The sequence below is a fragment of the Crocodylus porosus genome, unplaced genomic scaffold (assembly GCF_001723895.1).
Source record: "Crocodylus porosus isolate Cpor-Errol unplaced genomic scaffold, CroPor_comp1, whole genome shotgun sequence".
Taxonomy (NCBI): domain Eukaryota; kingdom Metazoa; phylum Chordata; order Crocodylia; family Crocodylidae; genus Crocodylus; species Crocodylus porosus.
In genome coordinates, this window is record NW_017728949.1 from 77037167 (window position 1) to 77062988 (window position 25822).

Consider the following 25822-nt stretch of genomic DNA (forward strand, 5'->3'; position numbering starts at 1 on the left):
CTCTATGCAGCACTGGTCAGGCCACAGCTGGAGTACTGCGTCCAGTTCTGGGTGCCACACTTCAAGAGGGATGTGGACAACATGAAGAGGGTCCAGAGGAGCGCCACTCGCATGATCAGGGGGCAGCAGGGCAGGCCCTACGAGGAGAGGTGACAGGACCTGAACCTGTTCAGCCTCCACGAGAGAAGGCTGAAGGGGGATCTAGTGACCTGTTACAAACTAGTCAGAGGAGACCAGCAGGCACTGGGGGAGTCCCTGTTCCCCCCCGAGCACTACCAGGAGTGACTAGAAATAACGGTCACAAGCTGGCAGAGGATAGATTTAGGCTAGATATCAGGAGGCGCTACTTCATGGTCAGGGTGGCTAGGATCTGGAACCAACTTCCAAGACAAGTGGTGCTGGTTTTTACCCTGGGGGTCTTGAAGAGGAGACTAGATGTACACCTTGCTGGGTTTGTTTGACCCCAGTACTTTTTCCTGCCATGGCAGGGGTGGGACTTAATCTGCTCAGGTCCCTTCCAACCCTAGAAACTATGAAACTATGCCTATTTAAAACCCAGTTTTTAAAAGTACCTTTTTTTTTTTTTTAACCTAGCTGAACAGAGTAAGTTTCTGACTGATAGAAAAGATAGACGTACGCAATTCCAAACTCTTCATATTAGTGCTTCAAAACACCCAACTAAACTGATCTTTTAAAAAAAAAAAAAAGTCATGTTGTTAAAAGTGGTAATTTGTCGGTTAACATAGAGAATGATTGTTGTTTGATAAGGAGCAGTTGTGGCAAATCATGTATCACTTGATATGTGTTGTTTCAAAGGACTTTTGTATTTTACTACCAATAAATAGGCTATCAACTTGGAATGCAGAAGATTTGGCTACTAGTATTTTCTTCATGAGAGAATACATATAGAGGCTGAAAGTATATTGTAGATTAAGAGCAGTGTTTAAACATCAACATACAGTTTTCTAGTACAAGTATGTGCTATCCAGGTTCCTGCTTCTTTACTGCAAGCAGGGTATTTGACTACACCAGGGGTGGGTATAACGCAGCCCGCAGGCCAGATGCGGCCCGCCAGCCCGTTGTATCTGGCCCACGGGGCCCCTAAAAAATTTCGAAAATTAATATTTATCTGCTCGTGACTGCCTGACATGTGGCCCTTGATGGCTTGCCAAAACTCAGTGTGCGGACCTCCGCCTAAAATAATTGCCCGCCCCTGGACTACACCCTAAATAGAATGTTTATTTTCATTTTTTTAAATTAAATTTATTAAGATACTGTGCAATTGTATCTGAAAGTATTACCATTCCTCTCAGTAAATATTACATTTTTCTTTTATTTCAGAGAGAACCATGAACCAGAGCGACTGGGTTTAAATGGCATAGCAGAGACGACAGTAGCAATGGAAGTGACATAACCTCCCACCAGTTGATCAACTTGTGCTGATGGCGTAGTCATTTATATTCCAACTGAATGCAAAATACAATGCTCTGTGGATCACAGAGAACTAAAATGGACCTACGTGGACTATCATTATATCGTATATTAAGTCGATATATAATGTACATTTTGTAAAATTGGGAAAATCACTACCTTGTAATATAGTTTATTTGTATCATCAATATTATTTCTGTTACTTGAATAGTAGATATTCATCATCATGCTTTTGCACTTGAATTTGCAACTGAATGGATTTAAAAAAAATAATTCTTTAATGGGATCATGAGCATGAAATGGGATCCTGCATCACTTGTTTTAACTATTTATTTTGCCATGTTTACATTTTGTATCTTGTACAAATAAATCCAACTTTGTGTCTAAAAAAAAAAGTTAAAGATTCATAGCTAGGAAACAAAATTCTTGTAATTTTTTTCTAAAGGAAATGTAAAGTTTTCACTTGGTTCATTTTGTTTCACAATTTGACTAGATGGACTTTTTTGGTAAATACTTTAGTGGCATTTCACTGTCAAATATGAAGTTCAAGGCAAAATAGTATTTTCTATTACTGTGCAGGGGAAAGGGATGGATCGATACATGCAAATTTAATGTAGTAACTCACTTTTTCATATATTTTGAATGTATATTTCTATTTATAATACCAGTTTATAAAAAATAATTACACAGAAAAAACAGACTAGGAAAAAATTATGCATCTAGCACATATTAAACTGTGCAGATATGAAAAATTTTCAACTGATTACATTTTACCTAAAGACTGCATATTTTAACTGGCTTTAAAACTGTAACACACCACATAAAGGATATTTTACCAGGTATGTATTGCATTATATATCATTGCAATAATTATTGGATGTCTAGATATCGAGCCATCCCAAGTGGGGGCGGGGGGAGGGTTGTGGCAAGATTGTCTTTTCAATTTTGGAGAGTTTTCCTGTGGCTACAAGGCAAGTAACGGGTTGGAAAAAGTCTGACTGTAAGCGTTGGACACCTTCGTAGTGTAGTGTTTTAGTGACTTTTTTTATACGGTTCTTGTAAATTAGATACGTGTAGTGGTGTTTCAGAATGTTTGTTTATGCACTAGTTCAGACAACTTTCCCTGTTACTTGTTCTTGATAAGTGAAAACTGCAGGGAAATAAAAATACATATCAAAATATAGACATGTTGCATAAGTGTTTATTTCACAATGTGCAAACAATTTTGAATGTAAATTTAAAATGGCATTAGTCTTTTAAGGGTTTTTAATTCAAGTATATACTGCAGTTTTAATGAGTGTGATCATTTTCTGCCTTTAATGTCTTTGTGATATAAAAAAGAAAGGAATACTAGTCAGGTGGCTAGGACCCAAGGCTTAGAAGATCCAGTTCAGTTTTCTTCTTCACTGTGAACTTGTAGTGCTTCCCTGGACAAGTTGCATAATTTTTCTGTACTTCATTTCTACATCTTCTCCCCTGCCAGCGTTGTTAAGTAGAAAGTCACTATCACACAGGGGTACAGTAGAACCCAGGTCATCTGTATATGGGTATTTTGCAATCTGCTTAATTTCCAGTTGGTGGCCAAATAAAGGATCAGCCTTAGAGCTGCTTGCTTTTGTTATTGCTTGAAATGATGTTGCTTCTCCTATCAGATAGAGCTCATCAGTAGTCCAGTGCAGCTGATGAGAGAGAAGCCACCACCCTTTGAAATTATAAGCTGCAGCAAGCAGCTGGAGCACCTGAGCACACCTGTGCAGCTGTTTGCTATGGGTGTATATACTCCTGGTAAGTTGGTAAATCCTCATCTTCACAGAGGGGTAAGGAATCTAAATCTGTGAAATATCTGGATTCTAATGTATCATGATAATCTAAGGATCGAGGTGTTCAAATACTACAATAATGGTAACCATGTATAAGTATGAAGGAAGGTCTACACCTTCAGATCTTCTACTGCAGTACTCACATTGGTGCATGCCATGTGCCAGAAGGATGTCATGAAGCCACCCTTAGTGGTGCACCAGTAAGAACCCAAGACAGAGAATGTATTGGTTTCATGCCCAATACTGTACTAAGAGTAGCTATATTTGCATATGTTTTGGGGATATATAGAGAAGGCATATAGAGAAGGTATTCCAATCTTCACTGTGGCACTTCCCAGGCAGCCCTTTGACAGATATACATGTATAGGTACCCTTAGATTTCTGGACAGGTGAGCATCTTGAGATTTTTTTTGTGTAATTTCTATGTAATTAGTTGCCACATAGACTCCATATGCAACCTATCTGTGTAGAATTTCAAATAAAAACTTTACTCAATCAGGTGAATGAGCGGGAAGTGTGCACCCATTAAGCTTCGCTAACAGTCCGGTTCATTCTAAGTTGCTGTCAACTGTTTTTGTAAGTTGAAGGGAGTTGAAGTGCTAGTGCACGGAGCAGCAGGTGAGATGCGAATGTGGTCATCTGCCTTGTTCTGAGGATTGACTTTTTTTAGTTGGCTGTTTATATTTCAGGTTTTGCATCGGAGCACATGAGACAGAGTAAACTGTATATTTGTCTTCCACTAGATCTAGGTGTTTCTCTCTTTTTTTTTTTTTTCTGTGCCACATCATCTATTTGTACTTTATTTGGCTGTTTACATAAAGTTATTTTAATTGCATTGCAACAACTCTTACGCTTTTACTAGGAAATCTTTCATGGGTAGTTCTGGATATAGCATTCTAAAGTATTTTCTAGCTCCTGCAGTACTGGAGAGCTCTCCAAGTTTGAGATCCTGAAGGAAGACTAGGCTAGAAACTCTTCCTAGTATGTCTTGATAACTAATGGCACTTTTTCTTTTTAGAAAAGGAAGAGAGGGGTGAGGGATTTTAGAAGTCTCTCCTACACAGATACTGGGTACCCTGGGCCACATTGAACTAGGCAGGGGATGATGGATTTGCATAGGTCATGCCATATCTTTGCCCCTTTAGCATGGAGTTCAGATCTGTTGCTGTTTCTTATACGACTTTGTTTTCATTTCTGGTTTTATGCAGAACCAGAATTATTCCTTTATGTGGGCATACGATTTGTGTCAGTTGTGAGTTACATAAGAGAGTAAATAATAGACATTTGCTGTCCTCTTTCTACATGCTAAGAGTTCTTTGTAAGTAATCTTTGTGCTTAATCTAGACAGCCTGAGAGGCCCTTTGTAGTTAAAATAAATGAAATTAAGACATTGAGCACCATATAGTATTTACTGAAGACTTGGAAGTTTTGTATTATACCAAATTGTAGCTAATCTCTTCAATTTAAACTATTTTCACTATTAGTTTAGGGTATGTTCATGGAAAATTGGGCCAAGAATGTCTTGGTTATATAGCAGAAGTCTCCGTCTTCTCTTCCCACCTCTTGTATTCAAATCACTCACTCCACTTTATACACTGCTCTATGATGTCCTTTCACAGCCTAATGAAGAGAACTCAAGTTCATGAAAACGTGTGCTCTGATCTTAGTCTGTAAAGTGCACATCTACCTTGGCTTCTGCCTGACTTTAACACAGCTATCTCTGGTTACGTAGCAGTCACTCTTTGAAGCTTTCTAAGTGAGGGCTAGTAGCTATTTGAGAAACTTCTTTTGCTCAAATATATCGTGGCAAAAGATGATATGAAGAAAAGGATTTTTGTTTATAAGTAAGCTTCAAAAGCTAGCCCGTAAGCATGTCTAGAAAATGTGTTTGAGGATTATCAGTGATGTAATATAATACTTTTAACAGAGAGATGGGTGGAGCCTTATTATTATTCTCAGAAGTTTGCAGTGATTTTTACTGTCACTCTTTCTTTCTGGCAGCAGAATCAATAATGAAGTCCAACCTAAATGGAACATAAATCAGAATTCCAATCCAAAGCTATTACTTGCTCCTAATGGCTAAATGTAGCAGAGGTTACTCACTAGTGGGTTCCTTTGTGTGTATAAAAGACAGTGTCTGCATTATCCCTGTATCTCCATGGTAAATGTAAGATATATTTTTTATCGTAATTGGAGCGCTGTTCCATGTTACAATAGTGGTCATTAAGGAACTTTCAATTTGGAACTAAAAATAATCTAATGACTTGTAACAGACGTTGTCTCTGGGTTTTTAGCATATTGTAGCCATCTGTACACTAAAGAGTCAAGTGCTGCAGGTTTTGCATGATTTCGTATTAAACAGGTTTGAGAAACTTAATATTCTCATAGCCTACAAATGACATTCAGCTTTATCTCTTCTAGACAAAATTTCATTCTTAAGAATTGCACTAGGTAATGAGTTTTGGAAACTGTTTCAGGCTGATCAGAGAGTGACCCTGCAAGCAGAGTTGAAAGATTACTCCAGCCGAATCTAACAATAGGGCAAGCAATTTTTTATTCTAAATAACTTGTACTAAATCCATTTTTCTCATTCATTATTCTGACATGTAGAGGTAAAGGGGAGGAACAGTCAGAGCATACAGGCAGAAACCATGTGAGAACAGTTCAGATATCAGCTTACCATAATGGTCTAAACCAGTGGTTCTCAACTTTTTTTTCTTAACCAGGACCCATTCGTAAAAATTGATGGCCAGTCCCAATCCAGTAAATAGTTTAAGTAGAAAACAGTCTGCTGGCTGCGCCAGTGTTCCTCACTCCTGACCCACCATCCCCAAGCCCCAGCCCCCCCATATGTGGGGGGGTTGGTGTGTAGGGGAGGATGGGAGGGGTGTGAGAATCCATTTTTTAAGTTCGTTTGTGACCCTTGCCTATATTCTTGTAACCCACTTTTGGGTTGTGACCCACAGGTTGAGAAATGCTGGTCTAAATTCCTCAGTTTCATTAGAACTGTATCGGTGATTCTGAGAGGAGGCATTTGGCCTATTATGAAGCTTTGGAGGTGTTTTCACCCCTCCAGCTATTTCTTGAGAATGTATCAAAATCTTGAAGTCAGTTTGCCACAGAAGGTAACAATCAAAATGTGCAAAGGATCCTATACTACTTCTGTCTGAAGTTCATGTAAGGCAGAGGTGAATAAAGAACCTCTCTGAAACATGATATGAGGTATTTTGGTCTCTGGGATTTCTTCCTGATCTTCAAGTTCACATTACAGAAGTATCCCTACAGAGAAATGCATCTTAAAACAGTATGAAAAATCTATTCTGAGAACAAAGTCCTTTTCCCCCCCCCCCAGCTAAACAGTAAAAGATTAACCTAGAAATTTATTTGCTGGCTAGATGTTGCATTTTTTTTTTCATATACCACACCGCCAAATATCACACACCGATGCACTATTTTTCCAAGGCCCCAAGAAGAAATATGGGTGGGATATGAGTAAGTAGCAGAGGTCTGGAGTCTTTGGGCCCTGCTGTGCCGCCCCCAGCACCGATCTAGCATACTAGCTCTGGGGTCACGTGGCCTGGTAAAACACAGTCTCGCCCGCTGACTCCAACTGCATGCCAAGTCTGACCCTGTGCACTAGCTCTGAAGCCACATGCTAGATTCAGGGCCTCAGGGCCATGTGCAAGGCTGAACCCAGCATTCTTGTCAAGCAACCTTGCATGCTGTCTCAATACAGTGCAAGGTTAGGGAGGGGAGGGGCTCCCCATGGGTCAATAAATTTGCAGCAGGAGATGAAGAAAGGGAAGGGAAGAGGCAGTGGCAGTGCTAACTGCTGTGGCTCCCGTAGCAGCAGCAGTACTGCCACTGCTCCACTCCTATCCCCAAGGTTCAAGACCTGCAGAGGGCCTTTTTCACATACAGGCTAATGCAGTCATTCAAAAACCCAGGGAAGAATCAAGCCCATCTATACAGATTTCCTTAAGCTGCATAGATTGGATTGGGAGCCAGCAGAACATACTGTCACCCTTTGGTGTGGGGGTAGGCACACAGATGTCTATACTGGCTAAGGCCAGAAGGCAGGGGGCACTCCTGCATGCCTTCCAGCATGTTGGAGATTGCTGAGAGCAGCTGAGCAAGGGCCAACCCTGATTGGTTGTCAAACACAAACCCCTGTTAGCACCGTAAAACATGGAGGCAGCATGGGGGGGAGGAGCACTTCACAGACAGGAGGATCAGGCCCCTCGGAGCAATGGTTGAGGGAGCAGTAATGTAGATTCCCTTCTGCCCAGCAGCAGTTCTGGGTTCAGCCAGCAGGCAGCCCAAGGGCGGGGGGGATCAAACAGAGATGTTGTATGGCTCAGCTGGGGGAAGCTCTCATCATGAACATGAGCCTGCAATGTGATGCTGTGGCTAGTAAAGTGACCAAAACGCTGGCTTGCATGCACAGATGCTTCTCAAGCAAATCCCAGGATGTCCTTCTCCCCTTGTACTCGGCCTTGGTGAGGCCGCAGCTGGAGTACTGTGTCCAGTTTTGGGCCCCACAATTCAAAAAGGATGTGGAGAAGCTCTGGGGGGACGTTTGTTCACCAGAGCGCCCCAAGGGATGATGAGGTTGAGCGGTCATGAACTACTGCAAGACTGTTTCAGGCTGGACATAAGGAAGAATTTCTTTACTGTCTGAGCCCCCAAGGTCTGGAACAGTCTGCCAGCGGAGGTGGTTCAAGCGCCTACATTGAATACCTTCAGTGCTTATCTTGCTGGGATCCTATGACCCCAGCTGAGTCCCTGCCCTTCGGGCGGGGTCTGGACTTAATGATCTTCTGAGGTCCCTTCCAGCCCTAATGTCTATGAAATCTATGAAGTCATACACTGCCCCTCTCCAGCTGTGCAGACCCCAGCTCGGGGTGGGGGCCAGGGCTGGGGACTCCATCCTTCCCTCCCTGTTGCTGAGAGGCAGCAGGTCCCAGGGTGGGCAAGGCTGTGGAGAACAGCCCTGCTGGCTGGGCAGCTGATAGGAGCAGCAGGGATAGGGGGAAGCCCCTGCTGTGTAGGCCCTCCCTAACTATGCAGACTCCTCTTGCCTCCCCCCGCCGCCCATCCTCCCCATCCTTAAGGCAGTGAATCACAGGAATGCAGGGCTGTGGGCACTGGCCCTGCTGACCAGCCAAGCCAGGCAGGAGCAGCGGGAGGGAAAGCACTCGACACCCAGACCCTCCTCAGTTGCGAATACCTCAACTTCTAGGGGGATGGGACAGTGAGGTGGGGGGAGAGCTGTGTTCCCCTGCTTTCCCTCCCCCCACTACCCCATGTGGCTGACAGGTACATGCAAGGATACAGGATTGGGGGGCAGAAGCTTTGCTGCTTCAGCTCTGTGACAGCCCTGGGGGCAGGACTCGGCTGGCACCTGGCCAGAGCAGATGAGCATGGGCCAAGGTTTGACTGCCCGCCCTACAAGGGGAGGGGGTTTTAGTGGGGCCTGGAAAGGCTAGAATGCCAGAGACAGTGACCTAAGCAGAGTCCAGAGGGGATCTGGTGCAAAAGTTCAATAGATCGGTTTAACCTAAACCGATTCTATCTGATACTGCATCAATCCAGGTCTATCTTAGACCAGGTTCTGCCATTTTTAAACCAGTCTATGTGCACTGAACTTCTGTTCTGTTACAGGTTTAGAGCAGTTTCTGACCACTTATATCAGTTCGTGTGTAATGTCTGTCCCTAGCTTTAATGCACACCCCAATTTTCCCCAGCTGGTTTTAGGGGGAAAGGCACTAGTTATATGCCAGAAAATACAGTATTTATTTTCAGCTGTTGCAGGATGTTGCCAAAGTACTGCATGTTTTTCTGTTTTCTCCTGAGGAGCCATTGCAGTTCAAGTAAATTTTAGTAACCAGCCTTTGTAACTTGTCCCTAGCTTTGCTACTCTGATTTTCCTGCCTCCCCTGTGGCCCATTTCCTCAGACTGATTATTAACTTCTTACGGAGCAGTTGTGTGAGACCACTGGAAGAGGCTCCACGTATCCTGCCCCAGTTTGGTTCAGCTGTGCATTGGGCAGCCAGGTTGCACAGCGTATTCTTGCAGTTGCCAGTGGGAGTGTAACTGGATTGGAAAGAGATGAATGCACCATCCTTCCCTACCTAGCTGTTGAGAAAGGCCAGGACTTTAGTGTATCCAGCAAGGAGACTGTCCTTGACTAATTTCAAGATAAAATAATTAAAAGCTATCCTATCTCTGTTTTACACGCACATTCACTTTAGTTCTGTTGCAGACAAGAAGATCCTTTTTTTCTTCCTTTTGCAAGGACTGTTTGAACTACTGCTACTTTGGCTCTAAGGGCCAGACTGTGTCTGTTATTAGAATGGGTAGGTTTGTTTTGACCCATTTAATTTCAAACCTGTACAAACTTTGCAGGTTAAAAAATATCTAGCAGTGTATATATATGCATAAAATATACTATTACAATTTGAATAAAAATAGTTAAAATTGGAAGAGAGGAATGGAGCAGAGAGAAGTTGGTTACAGATTAATAGAATCTTGAAGATAGTAAAATAAATGCTGGCCTAAATCCAGTTCTCAAATAAGAGCAACTATTAGTTGAAATAGTAAGCAATGGCAGAATTTGACACTATCGTTAAGACTCTGGAATAGGCTACCTCAGGAACTTGTGATTGCTCTTGGAAATTTTTTAAGAGCAGGTTAGACAAACAAATGGTTTTAGCAGGGATGATCCTGCCTTGGAGCAGGGGTTGGATTAGATGATCTCTTGAAGTCCCTTCTAGCTCTATTTTGCTATGATTTTATATGCCAGAATCCAGCATAGTTACCTATGGAAAGGTGTGATTCTAACATCTTGTTAACTGTTTAGGCTCTTGCACCAACTGACAGCAAGAATAAATGGCCATCAGTGGCCAAAGGCCAAACAATCATTAACAGAATTGGAATTCACTAAGAACTACCCTTAAGAAATGTCAAAAAAAAGAACCCTGAGGAACTGTCCCATTATTATTTTAATTAAAACAAATAAATAGTAACTCCTTAAATGGAGGTAGGTGGCCTTGCTTTGGTAAATCATAACCTAATCCCAGATCCAGACACTGTTGCCCTGACAGCCTTGTAGTAGCTCATCTGTAAACTTCTGGCAAGATGGTACTTGATTTGCACCATTGCTTTCAATGCTTCAATGCCTATTTCCTAATCCATGTCATTTTCACTGAATCTTGCCCTCAGTAAAGTGTGCCTTCTGAGTTCTCCTCATCCCCATCTGGATGACAAGGACATGTCTAGGCCAGGCAGTTCCTAAATCAACAGCTTTGTAAATGACACCAGAAGGTGGCATCATCTGCCTTCAGTGACGTTTAACTCTTTCTAGGTATTGTTCCAGAAAGGTTTTATTTGCTTTTCCCAAAACAGTTAAGGTATTATTTATTCTATTAAAAAAAAAAACAGGAATTTTGGATAACTGCTCATAATTTGACTCCATTTTCTTTCTAATCTTCTTATGCACTGACCAGTAGTTGCAAACATTTCCATCCGTGCTGCTTATGAAAGCATATTTTAGTATTAATTAAACAAATTTATATTTTATCCAAAATAATAGAAGTAAAATTAACTAAAGCCTTTAATACGCACAGTCACATTTACAGATGTAATGTAAGCAAGACCCTGCTTCAGCAAAATGCATAGGACCATGCTTAATTGTTAAACACATGACTAATCCTATTAACGGTAATGGCACTTATAAACAAACTATGTACTTTGTTGAATGGACAGGGATTATTCACGTGCTTAACTTGCAGCACTTTTTCAAGTGCTTTATCAAATTAGGATAAAGCGGTTCCTAAATGGCTTCCTGATAGGAAGAGACAATCACTTTCTAATAGAAAACAGTCTATTTTTAAGGGTATTATTGGGAAATTTATTCTGTCAAGATCTAAACTTTCTTTGGAAATTACATTTTAGAAAAAAAAAAGTCAAGGTCTTCTGACTAATCCAGAATCTGACCTTATTTGGAACAGATCATTATGAGGCATTTTTAAATGCTTTTAAGTTTCTAAATTTATTAAATAATTTTGCAAAAATGCGATTCATAAGGAACATCAAAATCTGGGGGTTTCATTCCAAAGCAGATTTTGAAATCCCAGAATTTTTCAAGAAATTCTGGTTCCCACACAGCTCTACTCCTCGCACGGAAACACATTTTCAGATGCAACTAAGATATTTCATACTGGCAAAATATATACACTCCATGATTCAATCCTAACCTATCTCCCTAGTTTCTGTGAACAAAATACTGAACAAAATGGGCAAGAATTAGGATTAGCAAGACATTTGCCTTATAGTCAGGTTATTCCATAATTACTTACTGCAGTGTCAATCACAGTTTCGTCATCCAAGATGAGACTCATCACACTGTACATAAATATTGTAGATCATATTCTATGGCAACTGTTAGAGATGGAGTCTGCTAGTAGGCAATCAATGATAGTAGCCAAGCACAATGAAGACAGTTCAGGATAGATTTTCTGCTTTGTGGGACTGGGCGTCTTCCAAATATCCATTCTTTATTTATGTGACGATCATTTAGGTGCAGAAAATATGCTAATGAATAATTTAAACAAACACAACACTGTTGAACTAACAAACCTTCCCCTAATAATAATTTGAATTATTGACTATTCCTCCATCCTGGGAAATGCTGAGCATGTTCAAGGCTCACTGAAATAAATTACAAAGGGAGTTGTTAGCATTTGTTAGCCCATTAGACAACATAGCAGCCTCTCTCATTAGTTCAAGCTCTTCTTAAACAACTTTTTCCAGGGAAGAAATGGAGGGACATTGCCAGCTACCTGATGATTAGCTTCAGAAAGCCCTAAGCCAAAACTGTCCTATCTGCTTTTGTCCTATCTCCTACAGCATGGACTGTAGCCAGCACGTGGTATGCCAGCTAATGCTGAGAAATGTCTGTGTAAGGCAGAGGGGAGGGGGAAATCCCTGCTTGAGCAGGGAGTGGTGAGGGGGAGGGAAGGAGCAGGAGGAAGCCAGGCAGATGCTGCTGTACCTGCAGCCTTTGCTGGAGCTGCACCCAGGGAGCAGAAGGGAGGGGCCCGCCCTGCTGGGCTGGAGCAGAGCCCTGCCCAGAGTTGCAAAGCATCTGGGATGCTGGAGGACTCCGATTTAACTTAAACCAGGAAGGGGTCTGGGACAGACATTGCATACACCGGTTTGACCAAAATCAGTTAAGTCTGATACTACATTCAACCAGGCTTATCTCAAACCAGCTTCAGCCATTTTCGAACTGGTCTATGTATACAGAACATCTGTTCTGTTACAGGTTTAAACCAGTTTCTGATCACTTAAACTGGTTTATGTGTAATGTCTGTGCCTAGCGTAAGTGTTTGTAAGTTCAAGACCTATATTAGCTTGTCGAGCTTGTAGATGCTACAGGGCAATGATAAAACTAAATGGTTCTTAAGCAAGCAACCTATACTATAAAGGATTTAGCAATGTAAAACTTATGTAAGTTTAAGCATACGAAAGAATTTTTAAATTCAGGCCTATGAACTATGTATTTGTTATTGCATCTTTTGATTACATTTGCATGTGAAATTGTTTTAAAGTATTAATAAAAATAGCTTTTCATATTCATGCACACAGCAGAAACTCCCTTGCAGACTCATTCTCTGGTCTCTCAGTCACTGCAAGGTGTCTTCTCCATCCTTTACAAATGCAATCTTGTCCTACTTGTACTCACCCTCCAAGGACCATTGTCCTGTCCTGTTGCTTTGACCTCCCTTTCCCTTTCCCTTTCCCTTCTTCATCATAGTATACCTATCCTATGCCATTCACTATTGAAGGGTACCTCTAGTGGGTTCATGGTACCCGGCTTTATTACCTATTTACTCAGTTATCTAAGTTTAAGTATGTTCTTATCTTTGGCCATGCTGTGTCTCACATTGGGAGGAGCTCTGTAAACAGGCATGCAGTTACCTGAGGGTATAGATGCACATACATTTTGGACTGCTTTAAAAGGGCAGCAGCTGTTACATTCTAATTCTTGTGTGTGAACAAGCTGTTAACGTTACAAATGTAGTAAAATCAGTCTAAATTTAACACTGAATGAAGCATGCATACATATGTACATATCCTCATTATCTCACTCCAACCTGTCCTTACAACTCTTGATTTTTTTTTTAACTTGACAACAGATTGGCCTCTGCACTGTTACCTGAAAGGAGAATATCAGGAGGATGGAAATGGCTTTTTCTCTATGGCTGTAGGAGACAGGACTAGAAGCAATGATCTCAAACTACAGCAGATGAAATTTAGGTTGGAAATTAGGAAGAACTTTCCGGCTATGAGAATAGTTGACCATTGGAACAGTCTACCTAGAGAAGCTGTGGAATTTCAATCCCTAGACACTTGACTAGAATGGTTTATTTGGGGATGATCATAGCTTACATGGAGGCCTCGACTAGATGACCTTGTGAGATCCCTTCCAGCCCTACTAAAGACTTTAAGGTTCAGAGCACTGTCCTGTGTTTTGTGACTTGGACACGCATGTGACCGAGCCAGGGTTCTGAGAGCATTATTTTTTATAACCGAAATTATGTTTATTGGGTCTCTACACAAGACGCTGTCACCATAGCGATGAGCTACGTCACCATAGCTCATTGCTACAATAATGTAGTGTGTAAAAATAACTATGCAGCTCCCAGACTGCACAGTACTGGTGGGTACTGTGCAGGCAAATGATTGCGCAGTACCAAATGCACAGTTCTGGCCCACTGTGTTCCCTGGATTACAGGGCCCAAGGTTCCATTGAGGGCTTTTCTCTAAAACATTTTGGTTAAATTAAAATCTCCCAGTGCTGCCTTTGAACATCTCTGAAATCATGTTGTTGATTATCGTGACATCAGGACCTAAAACAAACTTCTCATTTACCAGGCTGTTGTCATTGCTACCCGGCTGTATGGGTGTGAAACTTGGGAAACATATTGGAAAAACCTGAAAACTGTACTATTACCATCAGCAAGTCTTTGGAAAATCCTCCATATCAGTTGGAAAGACAGAAGAATGAATGTCTGCATTTTGGCTCAAGCAAACTCTATTAGCATTGAAGCCATGTTTCTACAACACTGTTAGATCAACTCCATGTGGTGCCCAATGACTAGGGAGACGACAATCCAATTGCTCATGGGTCCTGTTACTCATTAGCCAGAGCAAGCAGGGAGCAAACACCAGCACACATTGCGCAACAGCTTTATTCAGAATGGAGATAGCTTTGGGCCAGGTCCCAAAAAACCCAGCAAACCAGGGACCTGCACTGAACATTATTTTTTTTCACATTTTATACACCTTGGTTTATACTCATTAACATTTATTCCACCCTCGCTCCTCCTTTGTTCTGCCCATATCTCCTCCTATCTCAAGCTCCACCTGTTTACTGTTTACTTAATTAGTATGGAATTGCCTATGTATTTCATTCATTTACGTGTCTTTTTGCTATGAGCGCATGTCTAAGACCTTCACCCCACTTCTTCAGTCACTGGATGGACTTTGACCAAAACTTGGAAGCTTCTTCACCAATCACCATTCATTTTTTGCTTATGTTCATCTCGGATTCTGTTACCAGTTATATGTTGTCTTTCACGTTCCAGTCTGTTTTTCAGTCCCATGTTGTACCATCTTTCTTAAGACTTCACCTCATTCACAGCACACAGACCCACACAGACTCATCTGAAAATGGTTGACACAGTTAAGATGGTTACTTAGCATAAGCAAATGGCTGGCTTAGCATAAGCATTCATAAGCAAAATCTTATATATAAGCTCTATATCTTACAGCACTACTATCTTGTTAAGAAAATGCTTGCTTAAGTGCCATGCAGTACACTTTTAACGTATAATTCTGCCCTGTGATTAGCAGCTCTGCTAGGCCACAGGTCACACCCCTTTATTCAGCTGCAAATCCAGTGCTCCCCAAGATCCAAATGTAGTTACCCTAGCAAACACCAGCTCTGTTGGACAGAACACATCATAAAGATGCCTGACAACCAGTTCCCAAAACTGATCCTGTATTCCCAACTCACTAATGGTAACTGCTCTAGAGGTGGGCAAAAGAAGAGATTCAAGAGCACCTTGAAGGCCAGTCTGAAAAATTAACATCAATACTTGGGAGGCTCAAGCACTAAATAATCCTCAACAACTTTGTGATGTATGACAAAGTATCAGTCACTATGAGCAAACTTGCCTCATGATGGCTGCACGTAGATGAGAGAGACAAAGGGAAGGAGCTGTGACCAAATTTTACCAGGACCTCCTCCTTTCCTTCTGGAACTATTTAGCATGTCTACAGTCAAACTCAGGTTGGGCTCATCACTTGCTGATGAGTTCCGGTACTTACTGAAAGACTGTACTCCTCAGGGGACTGCTGCTGATATCAACGTAGGAAAAAGAGGCATAACCTGCTCCCGTCCATATCCAATGTGTGAGGGAAAAATGATCAACACCTTTCTGTGAAAATGAAACCAGACAAGTATATTGTTAATTTTCATATGCCCACCTACAGGACCAAGGGCTTGTATTAAGATTTTAACTTTAAGTTTAGTCACTGTAACATGCTAGGACTAGTAAAGTGGAGGAGAGAAGTGAATATGAAAACAAACATAAATGATTGATGCTCAGGTTTTGTACCTTTTTGGATCCTTGTGCCAGCTTGAGACCATCCACAGATGGAGGGCTCAGTTAATGTGGACCATCTTTTAGCATGAGGGAAATGAGTATAGTTTTTACAGAAAAAAAAAACTGGAAGCAGTGTCCTCATTTAAATATGTTGGACTCTGTTTCAATAGAAATATGAGCTGAAAAAAATGCACTGAAAATGTAAGCATTAAAGCAAAACAATCCTTTTACAATAAGACTGGTTGAAGGATGTTACTGGCAGCAATAAAGGTCTACAAATCTAATACAAAGTCTATTTATTGCTCTGATTAGAACACTTCAGCAGACTTGATTAATCAAAACCTACCTATTTGAATTACAAAACCACAAACAATGAGACACTATAACTAGACCGCGATTCACTCAAAGGAGATGTGTGGTCATTATAGGCAGGTGGTATTGAACCCCATATACAAACAGGATTTGTTCTTAAGGGAAAAATTAAACATAGCAGGTATGCTCAACCCCCAGCCTGTGAGCCAAGTGTGGCCCATGGAGTCATTGCAACTAGCCCATGGGACTCCCCGTGGGCTGGAAAATTTGGTGGTGGTGGAGCACTGACAGTTAATATAGCCACCCTTCCCTGTACCAAATTCCCAAGCCATAATCCTTGCACAGCAGGTTAGAGCCAGGCTGTGTCCTCTTCTCCCTGTGGGGCTAAGCTGTGTCCCCCCCCCGCCTGTAGCTAAATTGGGGCTGGGCCACGCCCCTTCCCCCCACAGCTGGACTGGTGTTGGGCCATGCTGCCTCTCTCCCTGTAGGGCCAGATTGGTGCTAGGTTGCCTCTTCGCCCCCATCGGCACAACTGAACGGGGCCTACCATGTATGCCCTAAGCAAGGATTGGGACTGCCAGCCAAAAAGGTTGAACACTGATGACATAGATGATTTAAGCCTCTATTTGTGGTCTTTCTAATTCTTTGAAGAAATAATAGGAATATGGAACCCTTCATTAGTTGAAAAAATTAAATGCTGGGCTAATGTAATGAAAGAAGGCCAGTGCGGTGCCCATCTTCAAGAAAGGGAGTAAAATAGATCTGGGGAACTACAGGCCAATCAGATTGACCTCAATCCCTGGAAATATTTTGGAAAAAATTATCAAAGAGCTCATTCTTGACAAACTGGCTGATGGCAACTTCCTGAGAGAGAGCCAGCATGGGTTTGTTGTGTGTAGGTCTTTCCTGACCAGTCTCATTTCCTTCTATGACCAGGTGACATATCACCTGGACAAGGGAGAAGAGATTGACATCATATATCTGGACTTTAAAAAAGCCTTTGATCTGGTGTCCCATGATCTCCTCATGCTAAAATGGGCCAACTGTGGCCTCGGCTACATCACAATCTGATGGCTGGGGACTTGGCCCTGAGTTTGGACCCGGCCAGTAGTAGTCGATGGAACTGAATCATCATGGCACTCTGTGACCAGTGGTGTCCCACGAGGCTCCTTCTTTGGACCTATATTCCTTAGCATCTTTATTAACAATGTGGACGTTGGTGTCAGCAGCGGACTGGCCAAGTTCACCAATGACACCAAACTTTGTGGTACAGCGTCCACACCCAAGGATAAGCTAGTGATTCAAGCTGACATTGATAGGCTTGGAAAGTGGGCGGATAAAAACCTGATGACATTCAATATGGATAAATGCAAGGTACTCCACCTCAGGGTGGGGACAGGACCTGCATTACGCTAATAGGTTCGCTGTGCTCACTAGCACCACTAGCCAAAAGGGACTTGGTTTGCCACCAACGCAAAAGCCACTTGCATTGGTGGCTCATAAGATGAACGTGAGCCATCAATGCAATGTCACAGCTGGTAAAGCAAACAAAACTCCGGCTTGCATCCGTAGATGTTTCTCAAGCAAATCTCAGGATTTCATCCTTCCTCTGTACTTGGCCTTGGTGAGGCCACAGCTGGAGTATTGCATCCAGTTCTGGGGTCCACAATTTAACAAGGATGTGGAGAAGCTTGAGGGGGTCCAGAGGGGAGCCACACACATGATCAGAGGATGTGAGAACAGGCTTTATGAAGAGAGGCTGAGAGCCATGGGACTCTACAGCCTGGAAAACCGCAGGCTATGGGGTGACCTGGTGGCAGCCTATAATTATATTAGGGATGTACATCAGGATCTAGGGGAACACCTGTTCACTAGAGTGCCCCAAGGGATGACAAGGTCCAATGGTCACAAACTCCTCCAAGACCATTTTAGGCTGGACATAATGAAAAATCTTTATGGTCCAAGCCCCCCAAGGCCTGGAATAGACTCCCTGTGGAGGTGGAGCAAGCACCTATTCTGGACTCTCTTAAGAAATGTTTGGATGCTTATCTTGCTGGGATTCTTTGACCATTGCTGACTTCCTGGCCCTGGGGCAGGGGGCTGGACTTGATGATCCTCTGCGGTCCCTTCCAGCCCTAATGTCTATGAAATCTATTAAATCTAATGAGGAAAAAATATTTTGGCTCCTCTCTAATAACTTAGAGCCTGTTTTATACTCCTGGAGTGTATATGTACTACTTGCACAAAGAGTAAAAGTCAAACTCAAATAAAATATCCATGTTTTAATTCTTTTACTGTAGCATATTGTTTCAATATTTTTGTATCATCATATATGTTTTAAATTGTGTTTACATTTGTAAAATGTATAATCTTATTGTATGCTTTTAACCAATAACTATACATTATATAATGTTATATATAATTCTGTTGTCAATTATACTTTATAGTGTTAGTGAAAGCCCTAACTGGTACTATTAGTAGTAGTCCCCTGGTAATTAAGAACATGGGGATTAAGAAATTAGTCAGAACATGATGACTCAGAATCCAATAGTCATGATTTATAAATGAAAAGCATGTATGGGAAAGAGAGTGTTAATTACTTGATAATCTGTAGAAATAAATCACAGTGGACAGGATATTTTTATCACACCGTGCACATTATGGCTAGCTACCTTTGATGCAGTTGCTTTTTAGAAAAGCATGAGATCCCATAATAACTAGCTTGCTGTGTTGCCATCAGCATTGTATAATGATGGCTAGCACTGTGGGAAGAAAGCAAATAGAAAGAGTCTCTTTGGAAATGCCACAGAACCGGCTATTCTGTATTCCTGTTTGTATGATTCAGACTAATTTAATGTGATGGGAAATCTGTTCTTTCATGAAAACTGATTGCACAGGTTGATTGGAGATGCCTAAGCTTAGGGAACATCTCCTACTTGCCAGCTGCCGAGAATGATTATTGCTCACATCTTTCAGCCCTTGAGACCAGCTCCTTTTCAGGGTCTGTGAATAATAATACATTTGCTTAGCTTAGTCTCGCCTAGTAATTTTTGTAATGCTTGTTTGCTTTTCAACGATTGAAGGTGGCAGAAACTGCGCTGCCACCGACCATTACCATACAGAGGTTCTGTTGTGTGGAGATTTTCTTTCTAGCTTTTGAGTACCTTCTTGTCAAATATGTTTAAGCATCTGATGATCAGGTTTATTGATCTCCTGTCTCTCAAGCGCAGGCACAAAACATGTTAGCGTGACTACCTGCTACATACATCTTCTTTAGCCAAATACTGGCCTTTTAAAGCAAATGCAGCTTCTACATATGTACACTTGTATCAGACAGAATTGACCCCAGGATTTTAGATCTTTTTTTAGTCAGTTCTTCCATTTTTTTTTAATGACAAATTACACATCCTGATGATGTTTACCAGGCCAGGGTTAGATGCATGTTAATCACCACCAATTGATGAAGTGAATAATATGGTGTTTTGTCTACATTTTATACCAGTACACACACAGACCTCCATTATGAAATCAACAGCATGGTAAAGTTTACTTTGTATTAAATCTCTCCAAAGCTTATTTTGGAATACAGGTTTGTACGCTTTGACTTTTGTGTTAGTACCATTTTATGGCATTGTATTGACAGATCGAATAGTTCTAATACCCTTATTTTTGGTTGTAGGCAATCACAGCTATATACTGTGGACCAGATCCTAATTTACCAATAGGCACCTATGTGAACTTGGGTGCCCAAATATGATCCTATTCCATATTGCTCGAGTATCTGAAAAAACATGAATGCATCTACTTTTGTAACACACCATTTTTAGCTCTAAGACCATATCAGAAAAATCACTAAACACAAAGAAGGCTCATCTAACGTTTGTGTTAACTGTTTTGTAGAGATTAGGACTACATAGAATAGAATTACATTCAGGTACCTAATTCATGGAATATTATCTGGCCATATATACCTGTTAATACTCTATTAAATATACAGTGATTGGCCATGAGAATCATGGCCCACCCTCTGAAAGCATCTGTGTTCATTTCTCAGTTCTCTCCATGCTGCTCTTAAACTTGTAATACTGCTGCAAGATCTTCATATGGATATAGATAGTGTGGCAGGGCACTGTTGGTGCCTGCCGCTTTAAGGGCTGAGCCAAACAGCTAGCAGGTGCTTGATTATGGTGGCCATTTTAGAACTCTGGCTGCCTATATAAACAGAGCAGTTCACTGCTGGCAGGCACACTGTCTGACTGAAAGGCTGTACAAAACATCTTGGAGGTAAGGGCAGGAGCTTAGGGGAAGGTTTTGGAGGCTCCTGGTCCTGGGCATGACTTAAAACTGCACCCTGCTGGGAGTGGGTGTCCTGGTGGGGCTTCCAGTGGCATGGGAGCCTCCAGGAAAATACCAGACCAGTTACCACCCCAGTGGAAGGTGGGTCAGGGTGCTTCAATAACCCTTAGCCCCCACATCACTGTGGGTACCAGTTGGGGCTGGGCATGGCTACGGCCACCTGAGCCCCTACCAGGAAGGGAAGCCCCATAGCCCCAGTTAAGGGGCAGAAGATGTGGAGCCCAAGTAAAGGTAGGCCCCAGTGAGAGGGCAGAGATGTGGAGCCCCAGTGGAGAAATCAGAGGGCTGGGAGCCTAGTGTATATATGTGTGAGTTTGTATAGAGTTGTCCCAGGAGGGGCCAAGGGAAGCTTGGCTCCAGTCAGATAACTGGCTGGCCACTACCCCAGTAAGGGTTGCAGGAGAGGCCCAAAAAATGATACATTGGCCACCCAAAGTATGCGCTAGATAAAGCCTGTGGCCAAAGGGGACTGCTCCGAGAGGGAGCAAGGCGGTATAAGTTGTTGATGCATGAAGGAGACCCTATGAGAGGGGGTGGAGTACGAGAGGCCCTAGTGAGAGGAGGGCAATATGAATGTGTGTGTGTCTGAGGCCTGACAACGAGAGCTAAGCTTAGTCCAGCTGTAGGCCAGGAGCATTGTCACCTGGATGCCATCTGTGAGGCTTAGGTTGTGGTGTAGGGGTGGAACGGAGCCGCAGATAGCACCCCCTGGCATTAGGGCAAGAATGGGCAGCCTTCTTCCTTATTGGAACCAATTGAGAGACAACAAAGCAAGATGTGGCAGGAAAGGTGGCAGGCAGTTGGCCCAGAAACAGGTGGGCAGGCCAATGGCAGACTGGCCCCGAGAAAGCCCCCTGTTACAGATATCTATTGATAGATATCGATCATAGTGTTTAGGGTTGGAAGGGACCCAAACAGATCATCAGGTCTGACCCTCCTTCCCCAGGCAGAAACAGGTGTTGGGTTCATATCACCCCAGCCAAATATCTGTCCAGCTTCCTCTTGAAGACCCCCAAGGTAGGAGAGGGCACCACCTCACTTGGGAGCCCGTTCCAGGGCCTGGTAGCCCTAACTGTACAGTAATGCCTCCTGATGTCCAGCCTGAACCTTCTGTTTAACAATTTGTGGCCATTATTCCTAATAACCCCGGGTGCTGCCCAGGGGAACAGAGCCTCCCCCAGTTCTCGCTGCTCCCCCTGGGTGAGTTTGTAAACGGCCATCAGATCCCCTCTCAGCCTTCTCTTGTGGAGGCTGAATCAATTCAGGCCCTTTAGCCTGTCTTCATAGGGCCTGACCCATTGCCCCTTGACCATGCGAGTGGCCCTCCTCTGGACCCTCTCAATGCTAGCCACGTCCCTCTTGAAGTGTGGTGGCCAGAACTGGACACAGTACTCCAACTGTGGCCTGACCAACACTGCATATAGGGGAAGGATCACCTCCCTGGACCTGCTTGTGATGCATCTGTAGATGCACAACAAGGTGCGGTTCGCCTTACTGACCACTTCCTCGCATTGGCGGCTCATGTTCGTTCTGGAGTCAACAATGACTCCAAGATTCATTTCTGCCACTGTTGACAAGAAGGGTGTTCCCCAGCCTATAGGTGTGTTGCTGGTCCTCTTCCCTAGATGCAGCACCTTGCACTTGTCTGCATAGAATTCCATCCTATTCTCATCTGCCCACCTCTGTAACCTGTCTAGATCTAGCTGGATTCTGTCCCTTCCCTCCAGTGTGCCCACCTTGCCCCACAACTTGGTGTTAACAGTGAATTTGGACAATGTGCTTTCCACGCCCACATCCGAATAACTGAAAAAGATGTTTGAACAGTACAGGCCCCAGGACCGAGCCCTGGGGAACCCCACTGCCCACATCTCTCCACGTTGAAAATGACCCATCCAACACCACTCTCTGGGTGTGAACATCTAGCTAATTTGCCACCCATCTGACTGTGCAGGCATCAATGCCACAGTCACCTAGGTTTTTGTTTTTTAAAAGAATGTGGTGGGAAACCATGTCAAAGGCCTTCTCAAAGTCCAGGAAGACAACATCCACCCTGACACCCTTGTCCAGGGACTTTGTGACCTGATCATAAAAATGAAACCAGGTTAGTCAGGCAGGACCTGCCCTCAGTGAACCCATGTTGGTTGCCCCTGAGCATTACCTCCCCTGCTGGGCCCTTGCAGATGTGCTCCTTGATAACTTTTTTTTCTCAATGGTCTTCCCAAGGACCAAGGTAAGACTGACTTGCCTATAATTGCTGGGGTCCTCCTTTCTTCCCTTCTTGTAAATGGGGACCACACTGGCCCTTTTCCAATCCTCTGGGACCTGGCCAGTGGCCCATGAGCGCTCATAGTCATGCCAGGGGCCCTGCTATGACCCCCGCCAATTTCCTCAGCACCCTTGTGTAAAGAGCATCTGGACCTACTGATTTAAACATGTCCAGCCCCTCCAAGAGTTCCCTAACTAGGTTGTCCCTGACCCTAAGCATGGTGGTGCGTCCCCTGGGTCTGTCCCTAATTCTAGTGGGGGAAATCTTCCAGTCCCTGTTCAGGAATATGGAGGCAAAGAATTCATTAAAGAGGTCAGCTTTTTTGTTTGCTGCAATCACCAGATTGCCAAGCCTATCCCTGTAGGGACCCCACGTTACCCAGTGCCTTTTTCTTTCTTCCTATGTATTTGAAAAAGGACTTTTTATTAACCTTAATTCTGGTTGCTAGCCCTAGCTCCATCTCTGCCTTGGCCTTTGATAGATAGATAAATATATGCATGCTAATACTGGATTGGACTCAATCTGTGTGCATTTTGTATTTGAAGACTCTTATCTTTGTCTGATTAGCTTGCAAGTTCCTTAACCTAGATATGAAGCCTTGTATGTTTGAACAGTAGTACTGGTATATATGCTTGTGGCACTTAACAAACAATTGCTGGGATTAGTAAACCTACAAACTTATCCACCTGACAGGGATGGTAAGGAGCTTTATTAATGTTGATGCAGTGCTTTAAAGATGGATCAAGGGCTGCAAGAATTGCTGCATCGTACTTGGCTTTGGATGGCTTGGATAGTAGGAAAGTTATGTCATTCTGCAGAGAACAAACAGCAGGTAAAATAGCAAGATGATGGTAAGGTAAAGATTCTTATAGTTGATATTTTTGGCCTGATGAAGAATACTTTGCCTAACTTTATCCCAACCATGCAATTGCTTCAATAAAAGATATCACCTGCAAAAATCATTGCCTCTGGTATCACTCTGGCACTACCAAAAGATGAAGCCTTTGACTTGGCCCTGACTGGCCAAGAAAATATGGATGGAAGTAAAGGAAAATGATGGACAGTCATCTTTCCATATTGCTAAGAAAGAGGTTCCCAACCCTTTTCCTACTGTGACATTAGGGTATGGAAAACCATTTGTACCCACTGATGAGAAGTTAAAAGAATCAACCAACTCCAAGAAAAAACAAAACATACCCAATCTATTGCCCCATGGACAAATTCTGAGCTGAAAGACCACTGGTCTTCTGCAGTCATTGACAAGTCTCCCAATGACTTCAACAGTGCCAAGATTTCAAAGGCAACTAGAAACACATTTGCTTTACTTCATATTTTTACAAAATGAGAGACGGTGGCAACTGAGTAAAAATGTTCCAACTGGAGGCAAACCCGTCTTTTAACAGGTTCTTGCAGTACTGGATAGTCAAATGTGTTCTATTTTCCATGTGCAAAGAAGGCACTCCCAGCATGGGCTCTACCTTTTATTCCTTCTCACCTTGTTTTCCTCTCAGCATAAAACAATGTCTGCAGGAGAGAGCACAGTGTGCACACCTCTTCCAGCACAGGACCAGCTGTAATTAAAGGTAGGGTTCACAAACCAACTCTAAGCAGCTTGTTTCCATTATTCTCTAGGCTCCGTTCCCAATTCTTTACCCATTTCGTGTCAAGTGTGACTAGGGTTAAAATGATCACATCCTTGACTGTTTCCTTGACTGACTTTTCTTGAGCAAATCAGACAAGAAATTAGAACTTAAGAACCATGGTTGGAGGTTGTGCGACAAAAGAAGCTACGATGGTTTGGACACATCAGAAGAAGGCTGGACACCCTTGCCCACACCATAACATGGGGTGCTGTTGAGGGAAAGAAAGCAAGAGTCAGACCCAAGAAGTGCTGGGAAACCAATATCAAGGACTGGATGGGGTTTCAACTGATGAAATGCACAGAGCTAGCCAAACGGGATGGCGTGGAGGAGATAATTATAGCATCTAAGGTGTCTCAATAGTTACAGCAGCCTTGGAGCTGACCTGGCTTGACTTCATCAAATCCTGATTGGAAAAAGAGGAGAACTTTCCAAACACCAATGCTTGTTCTCTGTGGAGGGTGTGGATATTTTGGTGGGCTTTAGGGAGAAGAGGGTGTAAGGGCTGGAGGGCTCATCGCCCCCCAGGGACTGCGGCAGAGGAGGCCGCACTGCTTGTGTCATGTACTGAAAAAGGTGGTGATATCTCTGCTGCTTCTGCACCAGAGTCCAAGGCCTAATGAAGTGGTACTTAGGGTGGCCAACATGGAGGACATTCTGGTTTTCTGCTACTCTGTCCTCTATTGATACCACACCGGAGGCCTTTGTACATGGGCGACAGGTGCTACCTTGGCTAATCTTGCAGATTGGAAGTGGCCGCAGTGCTTCATCCGGTGCTTGTACTCGCAGAGGGGGCACTGCTGCTCCCACCTATCCCCACCCATTGCCTAAGTGGGAAGCACGGCCTGTTGAGGGCACACCAGTGCTCTCACAAGGGGGACGCGTACCCCCCTGCATCGCCACTGCCTTTTGCGTCCTCTTCAAGAGAAAAATAGAAGACGTAACAGTGTCCGGCTTCGTCCCAATAGAGGACAGAGGCTAACCGGACTGTCCCTGAGGATGGCCACCCTACCCATGCCCCTGTGCCTGTGGCACAGAGCCGCACGCTACTTGACGCCGCCTGTCCAGTGCAAGGTGGTCGAGGTCCAATAACCAAGAGGGCAAGTGCGGCGCGGAGACCCCAGAAGACTCGGAGACGGGGCGGGACCGGACCTGGACTTGCTCAAAACATTGTGGCCGGCCCCCGGCCCCCCGGGCCGGGACTACAGCTCCCGCCATGCTTTGCCCGCGCTCCCCTCGGCCGGGCTGCGGGAGGTTGATGTAATGCGGTGAAGTCACAAAGCCCCGCGGCTGCGGGAGGAGGCGGCTGCGGCGCTCGG

At 43.4% G+C, this 25822-nt stretch overlaps 1 protein-coding gene across 1 annotated transcript in view; it reads left to right on the plus strand.

Annotated features, from left to right (window-relative positions):
• The window catches only part of EPC2 (enhancer of polycomb homolog 2), an 89921-nt gene extending 87307 nt beyond the window's left edge, over nt 1–2614 (plus strand). The window contains exon 14 of the mRNA XM_019554209.1: nt 1342–2614. Within this exon, the coding sequence (XP_019409754.1) occupies nt 1342–1414 (73 nt within the window). The 3' untranslated portion in view covers nt 1415–2614. The remainder of the gene's footprint in view (nt 1–1341) is intronic.
• The last annotated feature ends 23208 nt before the right edge of the window (nt 2615–25822 follow it).